This window comes from Phascolarctos cinereus, unplaced genomic scaffold (assembly GCF_003287225.1).
Source record: "Phascolarctos cinereus isolate Bilbo 61053 unplaced genomic scaffold, phaCin_HiC Scaffold_1;HRSCAF=81, whole genome shotgun sequence".
In the NCBI taxonomy this organism is placed as follows: Eukaryota; Metazoa; Chordata; class Mammalia; order Diprotodontia; family Phascolarctidae; genus Phascolarctos; species Phascolarctos cinereus.
In genome coordinates this window covers 66216830-66234088 of record NW_027555514.1, presented here as the reverse complement: position 1 = coordinate 66234088, position 17259 = coordinate 66216830, and the positions used below count along the sequence as shown (strand labels likewise).

Below are 17259 nucleotides of genomic sequence, written 5' to 3'. Positions count from 1 at the left end.
AATATTAGTTCTCCTAAGAAAAACTACATTTTTAGTAATGGAAGATTTATAAATTTAGAGATAATCTAGTCCAGACAGTTAATTTTTCAGTTGAGGATCCTGAGGCTCAGAGAGGTTAATTAATTTGCCAGAAAAAACAAAGGAGCTACATGTCCAGAGTTATAACCCACATGACCATCTATAATTGCTCCAAATCCTAAATAGCCTTTAATGCACTTTGTGTATTCAAAGAGCTGGGCTCAATCTAAGTTCTGCCACTTACAACTTGGTACCAAACATTTAATCTCTCTGGGTCTCAAGTTTCCACATCTGTAAAATGAGATCTCAGCTCTCAATCGAAGATTCTAAGAATTAATTCTTTTAAACCTGAAACATAGGTGTAACCAACTTCTCTTTTTGGGCAAGCAGTTACTTACATTTTTATAACCTCTAGATCCAAGAACCAACAAAAACACGCTTTTTCAGATAAAAAGTTCTAGTGGATGTTGTGTAAGGGAACTTAAATTATTCAAAAAGACGATTCAATAGATGAACCGGCTGCTAAGTTTAAGGCAAAATAAAGAACACTATAGAATTCCCAGGCTTTGCAAAATTTAAATCTGGATAATCTTTCATAAAGTCAAGTCTTCTCCTTTGTATGTTGTTACATGAGTTCAACTCAAGGTTTCCTGATCTGTTAACAGAAATGAGACTTTTGACTTCAAGGACCGGAATGTGCTCTTCTCTGGAAAATACTTTTCAGTACCAACAAACTCTAACAGTACAGACCATAAGGTTTAGAGCCTATTCAGGGGCAGGTTCAGAGACTGACATGATTATAAGTGACACAAATTATACAAGGGCAAAAAAGACAATAAGCTAAAACAAAGTTACGGCTATGAATTAAATTTAATTAGAAGAAAACCAAAATATTTTTAAAAAATTAAACATTCCTCCAATATTTCATTAATAAGTATTATATTGAAAGTCATAACTCGTAAAAATTGGGAGAGGAAGGGTCTCACTTTTGAGCTACATGTTAATTACAAAAACAAATTTATGAAAAAAATGCATTTTAGGCTTTATAAATTAACAAAACCAACAATGTTTCCATAGTGACATGTCTTGGTTGACAAGTCAAGAACAAGTGTGACTGGGACTTATTTATGAATGCAAGTTCACTGAAGAAAAAAATTACCATTTCAAAATGCATACCTTCACAGAAAAATAAATGGATATCAATAAAAACCTGAATTTTAATAAAGATTTGTCACAATCTAGCTGTATGACCACAGAAAAAAATCACATAAACTCTGTAATTCAGGTTCTTCAACAACCAAAGGAGACAAATGAACCAGAAGGATTATTATTTTGAGGTGGGAGTTTAAAGTTCGCTGGTTCAAACTTCTTTCATTTTACAGATAAGAAAAATGAGGTCCAGAAAGACTGATTTGCTCAAGATCACATAGCTAGTGAGATTTAATCCCACTCCTCTGCCAGCCAATTCAGTGTCCCTTCTCTTGTGTTAGGCTGTCTTTTGAGCTCTATAAGTCTATTCTTTATGTTCCTCGTCTTATGAAGTTAATGTCCCCCAATAAAATTCTATGAGGAAAGGATTCTGGAGGGTAATGGGGATATGATGTGTCCCAGTAGAGCCAGAAGGTCCGTCCACTGCTTCCTGATTCTACAGTGATCATCCCAAAAGGTTAGCAGAACTCTAAGGACCTTCAAGCATTTCTCATCTGCTCATAATAACAACACCACTTGGAACTTCATGCCATTTCCCTCAGGCTCAAAGGTACGATTCATTCTATCCAAGTTTCATTTTATACAGGCCATCTTCTTAAACCCAGAAATTAAAAATGCATAAATTAAGTCCTAAGAAATAATATTATTTTTCTCCAAGGCACCAAACAGAAAATAAATCACCACCACATAAGCATATATTTTAAACATCATACCTTTGGCTGTGACGATACAGGAGGTGTATTTATCAAAGGTTTAATAGGAACTGTGTTAGTTTGAGGCGTGCTTATCCTTGGGGATACGTATGACCTTGGGGACGAGGCATCAGATGTTAAAGACATGGGAGACTGATTAGATGGCTGAGCTGCAATAAAACAAAAGTATTTACTATGAATACATGTAAAAAGCTGATGACGTACTCATTTAATATTTTAAAATTTCTATTTTGAGTTACATGTCTCTAAAACACGATTCAAGTTTCCAATAAAAAACTTAAATCAGCAGGGGCTTTATGTATGCATATTGTATAAAAGTAAATGAAAAGCAAAAGATAACTTTAGCTAACAAATATCCTCGAACAGGCTAGTTAACCAAACACAACCCTAGAAAACAATGCTACATGTTAGAGTAACTTCTTATTCGTAATTTGAACTTCTTAGTTATACAACCTAGGACACAACCAGGAAAGCAATGTTACTAAAGATAAAACCCTGAATACCTTGTGTAGAAAGCTGTGCAGCTTGAGAAATCAAAGAAGTTATATTGAAAGCAGATGGTCCAGCAGTAAGAATCTTATGGAGTATAGACTGCAGTGAAGCTTGTGTCACAGCTGCTGTAAGAACTGAAAACATCCAACTCATTATTATTCCCAAAGCTAAGATACAAAAAAAAGTATGCAAAATAACTGATACAATCCATTTCACTGAAGTAACAGATTTAAACAGTTACACAAATCTTGGGTAGTTGCTATTATCACGGACAAGTTGAACATTGGATAAAAGCACAGTTAATTTGATTCAGAAACAGATGAAAACCTGGACCAAAAAATAGCCATTAATGGTTCAATGTCAAATTGGAATAGGTCTCTGATGGGAGTTCCACACAAATCTGTGCTTGGTCACGAACTTTAACATCTTAACTAATGATGTGGAAAACAAAAAGATGTCATGCTTATCAAATTTACAGATTATACAAAGACAGAAAGGATAACTTCTAGCAGCATGGAAGAACCAAGATAAAACAAGAGAGACATTAAAATTATGAATTGAACTTAATAAGATGAAATTTAAGAAAGAAATGCAAAGCCTTAAACTTTGTTTAAAAAAAATCGACTTTCTAAACATAAGATAGGAGACATATTTAAAACAAATTCATTTTAGTGGACTAAAAGTTTAATAAGTCAACAATATGACATGGCTGCCATAAAAGCTAATGAGAATAGCCCAGGATAGCATGTAGTCCTTGGATATCCAGTGATGAGCATTAGGTACCCTGCTCTGGTTAGACAGTATCTGGAATATTGTATCAAATGGTCTACAGCAAATCATTTTATATGTTGTTGAAAATCTTACCTTCATTTATTTTAGATATGTCCACATTAGAATTATTAAGCTGCAAAGTAGCTTGCAAAGCAGGAAGCAGCTGTCGAAGAAGATTTGGGTCCTGAAGTAATGGAGGTATTGGTGACTGTGGAACAGGTGAAACAGGGACTGTTGGAGCAGATGTTGGAGGTGCAGAAGTGGGATTGAGCCCAGAGGCAGATGATGTGGAAGGAGTTGTGCAAGAATGGGATACAGATTTATCTCCTGATACAGATTCTGAATGCAGAGAGAGAGAGAGAGAGCAAGAGATGGAAGAAAAATTCCTTTAAATACAAAGTTATTATTCCATTAGCTCACAATTTTTCATGCACTGAATACACTGACAGGATGTTAAATACACCAAAGGTTTTCAATAATTATTAATATCTGATCTGCAGGAACTAAAAATAAGTATGGTCATCTTATTCCTCATTTTCATATTTTTAAAATGTGATATATTTAAATTCATGGAATGTTTTTTTAAACCTTCAAATTCCTAATCTACCAAGTCTATTAACCAAAACAAAACAAAAAAAGCAACTAAACAACTAGGGTGGCTAAAATCTCTTGAATCCACTTAGAATATAAATTTGCACTTTAATTTTAGTCTGAAAACTAAAAACTGAGATTTGAATTAAGTATCCAGGAAGGAGAGGAAAACTACTCTATGGTTGGTACTCTAATATCAAATGGTTCTACAATCTCTTACACTCATTAGGGGATTCCAGCTCCATTAAAACAGAAAAAAGGGGGAAGGAAGGAAGCCTGTATACATTGATGAAAGAAAAAAGAAACTCTGTAGGCAACTTAATGAAGAAAGCAACAACATTTATATTTAAATGAATTCTTAAAATTTAAAGACCCACTGATTCAGATTTACTACCACTGAAACTGCTTTTGAATACTGGACATTTCGTCTAATGATTTGCATTGTTCATGCTTGCCTCATATGATAACACTCTAGTTCCCCAAGTTCCACCTCTTTCTGCCTACCTACTTGCAGGTCCAACAGTTTTCTCTTGCTTTAGCTGTACAAACTACATTATTTCTCAGCAATACACTTTTATGGCAACCAGTTTTTCTTTGAAATTTGTTGTTCAGTTGTTTCAGACTCTTCATGATCCCAACTGAAGTTTTCTTGGCAAAGATACCAGAGTGGTTTGCTATTTCCTTCTTCAGCTCATTTTATAGATGAAAAAATTGAGGCAAATAGGTTTCAGTGACTTGACTAGGGTCACATAGCTCGTAAGGCAAGATTAGAATTCAGGAAGATGAGTCTTCCTGATTCGAGGCCCAGTGCTCTATCTGCTGTACCACCTGGTTGCCCTTTCTTTGAAGTTACCTAGTTGCTATTTGTTGAAGCCATCTTACATCCACCATGTGAGTTTTTATTCTCTGAGTGATTCTTCAGAGAATGTATAGATTGATAAGTCACAGACATACAATTCCACCAAAGAAATCTGGTATAGACCAAAGGGGCCCACAATTCATAAAGAAATTTAGGGTCATTAAAGAAGGTGAGTAATTTCCCATATATTTTTGAGATACTTTTATCGTCCATCTATCTGTATTCCACAGTTCAGACAATAAGTATACACTTGGTTTTTACTATGTGGATTGTTAGGTCAAACTAACTTTCACTCGGCTCATACAGGGTACTCAGCAATGTCCTATGGCCTAATACAACCAGCAGGTTATCATTTGACAACAGAAGCATATCTATAGGAAATCTCCCTTCAATTTGGACTCTGAACTGAATCTCTTCCATTACAACGGCGAACATCCTTGATGAGCATTTATCTCCCTGTGCCTTCAATCAATAGGCTGAAAAGGGTAATTTCTGTTCTTATATATTACAAAGAATATTTAATGATCTCTGGTTTGAAAAAAAAAGTCAACTGTGTATATATGGGACATATCTTGTTAAAAAAGAGTCTTTAAGGCAACATTTTGTTCTACCAATTCTACCAAAGGCCTTTTAGAATCAACAAAAGTACTATGATTTTCTATTCTCTCCATGTTTCAATTACTTTTGCAATGATACTACAGAATATCAATTGCAATATTGCCTATTCAGTAACGATAACTGCCTATTCACTGAAACTCTGAACAAGGATGACTTTAAGAAGCTTGTATACCATCCTAATAAAAATTTTATAAAGAAAAGCAATGAGACACGTAGGTCTATATTTGATGATGTTCTATCACTTGTTTTGGGGGCCTTTTTGGGGGGGAAGGGTGGGTTTATCTTAAAGATGTCTGGGATGTTCTCCATCCCTTCAGTCAGATACCCAAGAACCAATTTATACATGCTGTCATCACTGGGTCATATCTAGCATACACCTTGTCTATTTGTGTCATTTCTCCTCTCTCCATAAGTGTATCTGTGACTATTTAATTAAGAGACCTGGTGTGGCAGCTCTACTTTCTTTGACAACCAACGTTCATTATAATTTTTTTCTCAGTGCAGTAAAACTATCAATATCCTCACTAAAAGGAAACCAAAAATCATTTTTAAAAAAAGTTTTAGGAAAACAGAAGGACGGCCCACAAGTCTGCCTCAGAGAGTCAAATGAGAAAGTCAGTAAAATCAACTGTGTGCTCAGTGGCAACACGAAACATTTCATGGGCTCCATGGTCATCTCACCATCAATGCTTGTGAACAAAAGCAAAAAAAGACCTGAATCAGAACTGGAAAAAAAAAACTTTAGTGATCAGTCAGTCCAAACTATACCTAAATAAATAGCTCCTTTACAACCTATAAAACAAGCAAACACCTAGCCGTTGAAGATAACTCGAATTCATGGATTAACTTCTGTTGTAGATGATAGACAGGAAGAGTACACTTGACAAGATTCTTCAATCTAAGTCAACATATGTAGTGACTTCAATGTAAAGATACATACAGGAAACAATGGTGCAAGGAAAATATGAGATTAATTAATAAAATATGTGAAAAGCTTATCAATAGTTGAAATCTTATGTTTATCATTGAATATTTTCTTCAATTGAAGAGACAAAGAGTAATAGACATGGTAAGCACCAAACCCGATTACAAAATATTAACAGGAAATAACAGTTTATCAACATAGGAACCATTTCCAAATTTCTACCTGTTTACACTTAAGACAGACTAAAATTTAACTCTACTAGGAAATTCACTATGATGAAAAAGAGCAATTACAATAGCTTCAACCAATCCCTTCCACAAAAAGAGAGAGAGAGAGAGAGAGAGAGAGAGAGAGAGAGAGAGAGAGAGAGCGCGAGCAAGAGAGAGCAAGCGGTGTGATGTTTATTATTAAAACCTGGGTTCAAATGCTATACTGAATATACTGTGTTCACATTGGGCAAGTCACTGAATGTCAGCTTCCTCATCTGTAAAATGAGGGGGTTATTACCCTAGATGAAATATGGGGTCCTTCCTGCTCTAAATTTATGACACTATGACTACAGAATTTTGCAAGGTTCAACAGATGTAAAATTACAAAAATAGAAAAGAGGTTAAAAGAACATAAACACCAGCTCAGCCATATGAAATACTTGATCTCCTTGCCAGGAAGAGAGACACAGTAGGCAATGCTCTTATTTATTTAGAGTATATGCAAAATAATAGAGGATAAAGAAGTATTACTTCAAAAAAATATTAAAGCAAGGAAAATATGTCTTTCAAAAGCTTAGAATGAGATCCAACTAAGTCAGAAAATGTAAATCCAGGTAGAATAAAGAATAACTGTGAAATAGAAAAAAACCTGTAGTCCAACTATTATTGTGTGCACGTGTGTGTGTGTGCGCGCGCGCGCGTGTGAATTGCAAACCAATTAATTTCTACCTTATGAATTTAGATGCAATGCCATTTGGTATATAGGATTAGATCACTATGGTTCCTTTAAACATTATATAGTGTTCCTGTTTATCTCTCGATATTATGAATTTTTATTTTTGCTTTGATTCCACAAATGCAATGTCTGGGTTTTTTGGATTTACATAATGAAAAGTAAATTCTGCTTTCTAACCTCTCATTTTCATTCTCTACATGCCTTTACTTGTATACAACAAATTGTTGAGTTTCTTTTCTTATCCATTCTGTATTTTTAATGAACTATTTAAAAGTCATTTTTTAGGACTGTGTTTTCTGCCATTTATATCTTTAGTATATTTTGAATACTCTTACTCTTTAAGTCAGCAATTTGTCTCTTTGATTAGTAGCTTAAAGCATTTTGATTCTAATCTATTTCTATACACTCTACCCTCTCCTCCTAAACTCATTCACCTACACTTACCTAAGTTGATTTTACTTTATTACTTTGTGCTTTTATCCACTTTTGTCCCCTTTCCCTTTTTATTTCCCCACTCAATTATGCAGTTTTTTTTAAAAAAAGATTCTCCTTCTACCTCTGGCTTTTAGTTATTTCAATTTAACTGCAACCTATAAAAGAAGTTTCTCCTTGCTTTGTTCTCATTTTTTATCTTCTATTCCTGTCTACCCTAAATTTTATTTTCCAATTTGTGGGCTAGACCATCCTCATTTGTTTTGTATATATTGTCTGTATCTGTAACCTTATTGTAGTTAAAGCTTCTAAAGTACCAGGTTTAAGCTCCATTTTCTATTCAATTTATAAGCTATTTCTTTTGCACATCTTACCTTATCTTCTCTTTTTCTTTGTCTTACTCTGTGAAAAAGGGGACTATGGCTAAGGAACTGTACATTACTGTCATAGGTGTCTGATGTGCTGGTTAGTTTCCCTGAACTGATCTTTTCTTTTTCTTTGTTGTTAAGGGACAGCAATTTCGGTAGAGGAAGGGCATACTGAGACCCATTAAAGACATCAAAATAAAAGACAACAAAAGAAATGGAAAAGAACTGTTAAGTATCTAATGATCTTTTTTTTAATCACTGATGATAGAGTAACAATCACATTTGCCATATGGAAAATCCAAAACGGCACTCAAAAGTTAAATATGGAAGAATAGCTAGATTACATCAAATATAAACAGAAGGCATAGGTGCTAGAGACAATATGTTTTTAAAGTCACTCTTGGCATTAATTTTTAAAATATTAGAGGGATAGGAAAATTTAAAGAGGATAGAAAAATTCATAGATCGTTATCCTAAAGAGGCAATGAGAAGGAATCAGTAATTCCTTATTCGTGGTCCTATTTTCATGAAGAGTTTATGGATAATTGAAGATGTTTTATGAATATATTACGTATGTCAACAGCACACAGTAAGCATTTGATAAATGTCCCTCTCCCCATTCCTTCTTCTCTTTCTTTTTTGAATATAGAGAAAGAGCATAAGTAGGCTTTCACATATACCTTTCTATAGCATACTCTTGTCTTTCGTGACAGTTGCCTGAATTGTGCAGAGGATGGAAAATGGAACATCTCAATTTAAAAGCATTTAACTCAATGAAAGGTCTTCTTACAAGTTGTTTCCCATGCATGTGTTATGAAGATTTCTTTACTGACAAACTACAGAGGTTAATTTTGATTAACAACGTTCTAATTATTAATATCAAAGCGTAAAATTGAAAGATATATACTCTATGTTTGTCACTGTTAGGGAGAATATCTAACACAGAATCCAAAGGGAAAAGGGACTGCCAGAAAATAGTGTTGTCCAGATGCTACTGTTTGACAGTACTGTGCTTGAACAGATGAGGGCCTCCAAAAAAAGAAACTTATCATTACTCAAAAGAGGTGGATTTATCAATTCATATAGGAAAAAACAAGCCAATGAAGGATACATATCACCCAGATTATAGGGTGTAATTGGATGGGCATCCCATCTGAGATTTTGAATAGGCAAAAGACTAGAAATATGCTGGATGTTATTTCAGAAACTGTGGACTGTCTTTAAATTATTCAAGGCTGCTCACTCAAACAAAACCCTATCTTTTTTAGCATTTGTTAGTTGAGAACAACTAAAAATTAAGAGAAAGGCAGGGTGAAATGGTAGAAAAAGGCATGTGATTTCAAGTCTCATATGTACTAGTTCTATGTGTTCACTGGGACATAAAGTAACTTATATATGCCTCAGTTTTATGCATGTGAAAAACAGGAATAATTACTTATTTACCTCACGTGGCTGCTAGGTAGAAAGGATTTTGTAAACCTTAAAATGATATATAAATGTCAATATGTCAACTGTGAGTATTCATTATTATTACTACCACAATCTCTGGGGGGGAAAAAACCTTCAGGGGATAAAATGGCAACACAGAAGATACACAATGAATATTAGTAGGCTGCAGCAAATTACCAACAGTGACTTGTAAGAAACAAGTAGAACAAAGGATACATCTAGGAAACACAGGATGAGAAAGGGGCTAGCTAGTGGTCATGCAGTAAGAATGAGGGAAAACTGACAGACAGTTGGAAGACTCCAATGTTCCCACAAAATGCTAAACATTTTAGCATTTAGTAGAATACTGCCAAACAAATTTGGGAGATCATTAAAGGAAGTATCAGTAAAATGGAAAGAGCAAGATATTTGGAGGCACAGGACTTGGGTTTGATTCTTGACATTGTTACTTATTATCTATGTGAACCTGGGTAAATAAGAGTAAATAATGCTTTGGGATCCTTGGAATGCTCTAGAAAGGGGATTTTATTTTTACCCCAAAGACATTCCATTTCAAAATAAACGTTAAGATATTTTTCCTATAGTAGGATGTAAATTTTTAGTATGGACATTTAGTTACTAGTAGTACTACTACTACAGTTAGGTCCTGACTAATACAAATAACTAATATTGTGAAATGGTCAAATTATGTGAATTCACACTATTGGAAGTTACAATTATATTTAATATAATAGAAAAGGATAAGGAAAACGTAATTCTAATTCAAGTTTATTATAAAGCAAGAGTACATATAGAAAACAAAAATTTTTTAATGGCTGAATGTTAAAGTTAAGTTTACAGTGATTAAAAAAAATTATTATTGTTAAGATTTTTAGCATACATGGAACCATCTTCTCTTTGATCAAATCTTGGCAAATTTGCATGATCAGAAGCCTAGGGCATTACCTAAAATTATCTTTGCAAAACTTGTCAACAACTGGGCTAAAGTAACTTAAAAACCAGTCTTCAAACCATTTTAGTCAGATAGGTGTGTTATAGCTTCTCAAAGTACATGATTTCAAGATCAATTAGTTTTAATTTAAAATCTCCTTCTGCATTACCTCACAAAAGTATTAGGTGTCCCTAATACAATTTAAATCTAGATTAAGTTTTTTCTTTCTTAGAAGTTCCACAAGGCATCTTTTTCCAGAATAAGCTTGTTCCATCCACAATAAAAATCAATTGATTAGCATATCTAACTTTGATTATTTTCTCTAAAATGTCAGGATATTTCGCAGACTCATTCTCATCTGTAATGGTCACCTCTCCAGTAATTTTAACACTATATAACTGAATTTATTTTTTAAAACAATCAGAACCAATCAGTATGTTCAGTAAAATTTCTTCACTTGTCAATTCAATTCCGTTTTCTTAAGAAATATTTAGGGGCAGCTAGGTGGCACAGTGGAGAGAGCACTGCCTTGGAGTCAGGAGGACCTGAGTTCAAATCCGTCCTCAGACACATGACACTCACTAGCCATGTGACCCCGGGCAAGTCAATTAACCCTGACTGCCTCAAAAATAAATAGATAAATGAATGAATGAGTGAATAAATGTTTAGTATAGATATTTAAATCAAATGTGAAAGACCAAATGTTCTGCCTTTCTTTTAATTTTCTTTTCTAAATTTAGATGTCTAGTAAGGATAAGTCAATCTTTTTAACAAAGTATTCATAGACAGTTGTGGTAAAAAAAAATCATCACCTGGTAGCCAAAATTCTGATAACAATAAGGAGAGATGATTATGATAGTGTAAGGAAAACTGCAAACAAGGTGGTAAATTAGTGTTATTTGAAAAATAATGCCCTCAGTTATCTACCTAAATAATAGGAAGATAATGAAAAACAATTAACCACTTGTATCTCTAGATTTGGCTAAAGACAACTTCTGTATTGGTCAAAAACAACTAAAGACTGTTTTCACAAATATGATTTACATAATGCTAAGGGCATCATATAATAGATTTTACACACACACACACACACACACACACACACAAAATCTTATTACGACAGACATAATTTAAGCTTGGTTGGTTTCTCCAATACTAGCAAAAGCAGTAGCAACATATTTTGTACTTACAGGCACACAGCATATCTCTTAGGCACACCAGTTGTCAGTAGGTAAGGGAGGCTAAGCACTGTCAATGAATGGTATGTTTCCAGTGACTGCCTGAATCCCTGCCCTGGTTGCCTTAGAGACGAAGATACAAGGAGAAAAAAAAACCACACACACACACACACACACACACAGCAGCAGCAGCAGCAGCAGAGACAGAGAGACATGGAGAGACAGAGACAGGAGAGGGCATCAGCTAGCAGCAGATAAACAGACAGACATGGAGAGATACAGAAGTGGGCATGTCCTCTCCCTGCAAAATTTATATGTTTTCTAATACTATAAAGAGCTGTTAGGTACAAGAAGATTCCCAGAACCCGTTCTTACTCCCACCAAACTATGTCTTACAATGTCCTAAGGCAGAAAATGAGAAAGGGAGGGAATCCCCAGAGAATAAGATACTTTGCAACATATCAAGGGGCTGCAGGGTAATTTGAATAAGTCTCACCTCTCTCCTCAGCAATAAAAACTTTTCTATCTGTCTAAAATCTCTCATTGTCCCAGGAAACTAAGATTAAGTTACAGAATATTCACATTGGTATGAATTCACCTGGATTCTCTATATCAAGAAAATCAGAGATCTGGAAATACATGCATAAACAAACATGCACAACTGCACTTGACAATTTGTTAGAGCAAAGATCTAAATTGGTAGAAAGCTAAAAAGAATAAATATAAAAGGGGGAAACGGTATGCAATTGATGCAGCTCAATCCTGACCTAATTCAAAAAAGTCACTGGATAATGAAAAACAGGCAATGGACAACAGAAAAGAGACCAATTATAACAAAACCCGGACATTTAATCAATGCAAATCAATGCCACAACAAAGAACCCATGAGACCAAAGTGTGCCTTACTTAAGCAAATATGTGAGTTACCTGCCAAAGTGAGGGAGATGGCAGTCAAAGATAAAATAGTTCTGAATATAATGGTTTAGAAATAAACATAGAATCTTAAAAAGGATGACGGAAGATTATGAACAGCATCATCCAAAATGCAGAAGAAAGCAGTGTGGAAAGCACAGCCAGTTTAAAGAAAGCCTTGGAGATGCCCATGTAACTAAAGGAATCCCTAGAATATATAAAAGTGAAAAATTAAAGTTGGATAAAAGAAGAAAAGCAGTAAAAAATATATATATATAAAAAAAACTTATGAGCAATTATTTTCACCAACCAGGACGATAACATCAGTTTAGATGTGCTTGTAGAGGAAGGCAAAATGTTACTAAAGAAAACAAAGATGCGGAAAAAAGAAACAACCGACTTAGATCAAGTCCACATGGAGAAGATACAATTGTTAAGGTATGAAAAGGAAGATGTCAGGGTGTGGGAAAAACCCTCAGATCTCATACCCCACCCTTACAAAAAAACAAAACAAACAAAAAAAACACCCACAAAGAGAAGCCATTAAGAACTATGGCCTTTTAACCTACTTCCACACGTGAACAAAACACTGACATGCATGAAGGACATCCTCCATTGACATACTAGCAAGGGAAAAGGCAGGTTTGTGCACATGATATTAACTGTAAAGAAGCCTTTGATTCAGGAGACTAAAAGACCCCTCAAAGACTCTTGTAATAAGGTGTCTCTCATCCATACATCAAAGATTCCTTGAAAAATATAAAAACTGAGATAAACTCATTCAAATCACTAATCTCAAACATCAGGTGAGACATAACACAGTTTTGTAAAAATACCCTAGCCAAAAATGTTAGCCTCTAGGACAGAAATGATCCAAAGCAGAATCCAAGCTGCAAGGGATTTTCTAAGGATAGTGAGGTCTTACAACATGCTTGCTGGCACATGACATCACGTTAGTTGTATCAAGTCCCAAGACTTAACCACACACAATGGAAAAACCTAATGGAAGAACCCAAATTATGGCAGTTAACCTATAGAAATTTTCTAACAATACTTCTCTCAATCTGGGATGAAGAGTTTCAATAGGTAGTAAATTGAGTCCAAAATTAAACAAGAGGAGAGTGGGACAGATTCACCTTCAGGAAACAGCAGTTTTTTTTAATGACCCCAAGTTTTCCCAGAAAGGCTCATCTTTTTAATACCAATATTTCATCAGTGTTATATATCTTCAAGACTTAGAACACACAAGTTTTCATAGAATCAAAAAGCAGTATGACAGAGTGGACTATGGACAGGCTCATGGTGAGTGTGAAGCCACTGAAAAATTTAAAAAATAAGGAATGTCAAAGAAGAGGAAAGGAATGAGGAAGAGAGGAAGGAAAGAATCTATTAAGTAAAAACAAGAATTTATTAAATATGTGCTATGTAGCAGGCACGTTCCAGGTACTTCATTTAATCCTCACAACAACCCTGGGAGGTAGGTGCTATTATTATCCTCATTTTACAGATGAAGAAACTGATGCAAATAGAAATGAAGTGACTTGTTCAGGGTTACATAGCTAGTGAATATCTCGGGCTAGATTTTATTTCAGGTCTGACTCTAGGCCCAGCCCTCTCCTGCACGCACCTGGTGGTGAAACGATAATGGGTCGAGCAAGCAGCAAGGACAAGGGATAACTAGTAGACAGCCTGAGAATGTTATCAGGAAAAATTAAGGACTGGTCCCCCACATATTGGGTCAACTTCGCTATGACAGACTTATGTGAGGCTACAGATAAGTGATAGATACACTGGACAGTTAAGCATGGGAGGCTTGCAGTCAGCACTGATGGACAGAACCACTCTGAAAATATCACAAATTTTTTTTGAGTATTTGTGTGCATGTGTATCCAACAAAGTCATCCTCAGCTGCTTTATCTTAATGTGGAGGTGTACCACTCCATCTGTCCAGTTACCTGCATTATAGTAACTCTGGCATTATCTTCAATTCCTCACTTGTCCTCACCCCCTGTTTCCAATCAGTTGACAAAACTTGCTATTTCTATTTCCACAGTGTCTCCCATATTTAATCACTTCTCTTTATTCATACAGCTACAGCTTTAGTTTTCAGGTACTCTTCACCTCTCTCCTGTATTACTTTACAACAGTCTCTTGCTTGCTCTCCTACCTCATGTCTTCCCATTTCAATCTGTCCACACTGCTGTCAAAGTAATTCTCCTGTACAATAGATGGGATCATGCATTTTTCTTACTAAATCAACTCCAAGTGCCTCCCTATTACCACTAGAATCAAATAAGAACTCATGTTTAAATTGTAAGGCCCTTAAGGAAATTTCCCCAACCTATCCTTTCAGCCTCACTGGATATTATTCTCCCCACTCACTCTCTGTGATCCAGTCAAACCAGCCTTTTCTCTGGGCCACACTCACAATACTCCATTCTCCCTTCTTCATGTCTTTGCACTGGCCATCTTCCGTGCTGGGAATACACTCACCCCCCATCATTACCTTATAGAATTCTTTTCTTCCTTCAACATGTTTCCTGTTCCCCTCAACTGCTAGTGTCCTAAGTGTCATGTATTTAACTACTTTGTATTATCTTTATATTTATTCTGTGTGTATGCACACACACACATACACACATGTACAAGAACATACACTTGTTGATATTTGGACTCAACACTTTAGTTCATTAGGTTGTTAGGTGAGGAAAGAGTTGTGGCACTAAATAAAACAAAGATGGGAAGAGCAGCCAGACCAAGTTAAGTATGCACTATAGAGATTTATGCAGGAAGTAGCATAAGTGAGAGTGCTGAGGAATCTGAAGGAAGGGAATATACCAAAGATGTGGAAAAATCTGAGAGCATAAAATGACTCAAAAAAGGTTACATGAATTAGGCACTACTGACCCCATATTACTAATTTACCCATCTTTATAAAATATTAATGAAAAACAATCTACACACAGGTCAAAATATGCTTAAGGAAAATGCCAGAGAAGACCAAGTGACTTTTAAAAGTGATACTGTACAGCACACCATATCTTTTCAGTCACACAGTTAACTAATAAGTCCAAAGAATACCAGAGCCTAATACTGCCTATTTTAAAAAATTGTTTCAGTCAAAATGCAGCCTTAAAGCACTTCTCCAAAACAGTATCTCTCATGTATATATCAAGATCATACGAGGCTTGGTTATAGAGATAATTGTAACTATAGAGATAACTCTGGCTGAAAATCAATTGGTGATTACTATCCAGCAAGGAATAAAGTAATGATATGTATGCTCGCCTTGTTTAACACTCCTCTATTAACACCAAGCGGGATATATGTACGGTGGCAAAGTTTGCCACCATCATGAAGGACATCCAGCACAGAGTCCAAACAGAAGAAGGATTCCTTAGAGATGGTGGTCTTGTAGATGCTTCTGTTTGTGGATGATAGTGCGCTGACTGCATCAAGCCCTGGAACACTGCAGAGCCCCCTAAAAGAAATCCACAATCACTCAACAGAGTTTGGCCTAACAATCAGGAAAAAAACAAGCTGATGAAGGCTAACTATCTAGATTACGATGCACTTAACTGCATAGACAACCTGTGAAACTTGACAGATAAACACTGCAGATGGACACCATGCACTAGGTCCAGGATAAAAGAAGAAGAAGAAAGTAGGATGCAGTTTTGATGACCTGAAGATTTACCCAAAATACAGTATATTTTGATAACATCAAGCATCTTTGAGGGATACTATACTCCTACAAACCATAGAAAACCACACTCTTCGAGGAATCAAAATTATGGGTTACTCAAAGGTCAATGGAGATAAACACAGTATACATAAACAATTGGCAGCATTACACTAACAATAATAAATTGGTCAAGGTTACCCGTCCCTCATTTCTCGGAGTTCAGGTGACCCAGGCATCTCCTCCACCCTGTCTTGCAAGAGGACTACTACAGACATGTAGATTTTTGCTGTGCATCCTAGCCTCCCAACTCCATCTCCTCAATTCTAATAACCAATGACATAACTCCATTACAGGAAATTTGCGGCATCACAGAAAGAACACTGCTTTTCAAATGACAGGATCTCAGTTCAAATCCCAGCTCTGACACTTACCTCTCTGGACCTCAGTTTCCTTAGCTGTACTGTACAACCTCTTATTTTTCAGAGAGTTGGAATAAAGGACCTCTATTTAAGATTCCTTCTAGTTCTAGATCTATAAAATGTTCACCTTTTGGAACAGTTACAAGTCTCTAATCCTCTTATGACCCTCCACGTTTATTCAACTATAAACAGTGGCTTATGATTACATATTTAGTCTTCTAGAGTATAATTACCCTGGGTCTGGAGACCTAAGTTCATTTTTAAGTGGCCAAGTGCTCTTTCACTGTCTCTCCACCCTTCCTAAACATACATTTATATATCTTTTCTAGTCTGAACCTCTTCTTCTTGAGACAGAAGTACATTAGGGGGATCATAAATTTACGGAAGGGATCTTTGAGACCACATATTAATCTCCTGACAAAGGGCAAGAGAGATTAAGTGAACTACCCACAGTTGCATAGCTAATAAGCGTCTGAGGAAGGATTTGGACCTAGTTCTACCTAATTCCAAGCCTACAACTCTAGCCATTAACTATATCGTGCTGCTTTTCTACTGTTTTCTTTCATTTCCTTAACCAGTTTTTATAAAGAGCCAAAACTAAAAGCAGAATGTGGACTATTTATCTAGAGAGACCATGGCATTATGGAAGTAAAATGAACTAGATGTCAAAAGCCCAAAGCACAATCCCTCACTCAACCACCAAGTAGTTTTATGACCCTAGCTAGGAATGTGATAAGCTTGCTG

The 17259-nt window shown here is 35.5% G+C and overlaps 1 protein-coding gene across 2 annotated transcripts in view; it reads right to left on the bottom strand.

Moving 5' to 3' along the window:
- WAC (WW domain containing adaptor with coiled-coil) overlaps positions 1-17259 on the bottom strand; it is a 126623-nt gene that overhangs the window by 15929 nt on the left and 93435 nt on the right. For both annotated transcript variants that reach the window (XM_020990512.2, XM_020990514.2), the window contains 3 exons: positions 3297-3542; positions 2444-2566; positions 1941-2089 (listed from right to left, as the gene is read on the bottom strand). In XM_020990512.2, coding sequence (XP_020846171.1) covers positions 1941-2089; positions 2444-2566; positions 3297-3542 — 518 coding nt within the window. The remainder of the gene's footprint in view (positions 1-1940; positions 2090-2443; positions 2567-3296; positions 3543-17259) is intronic.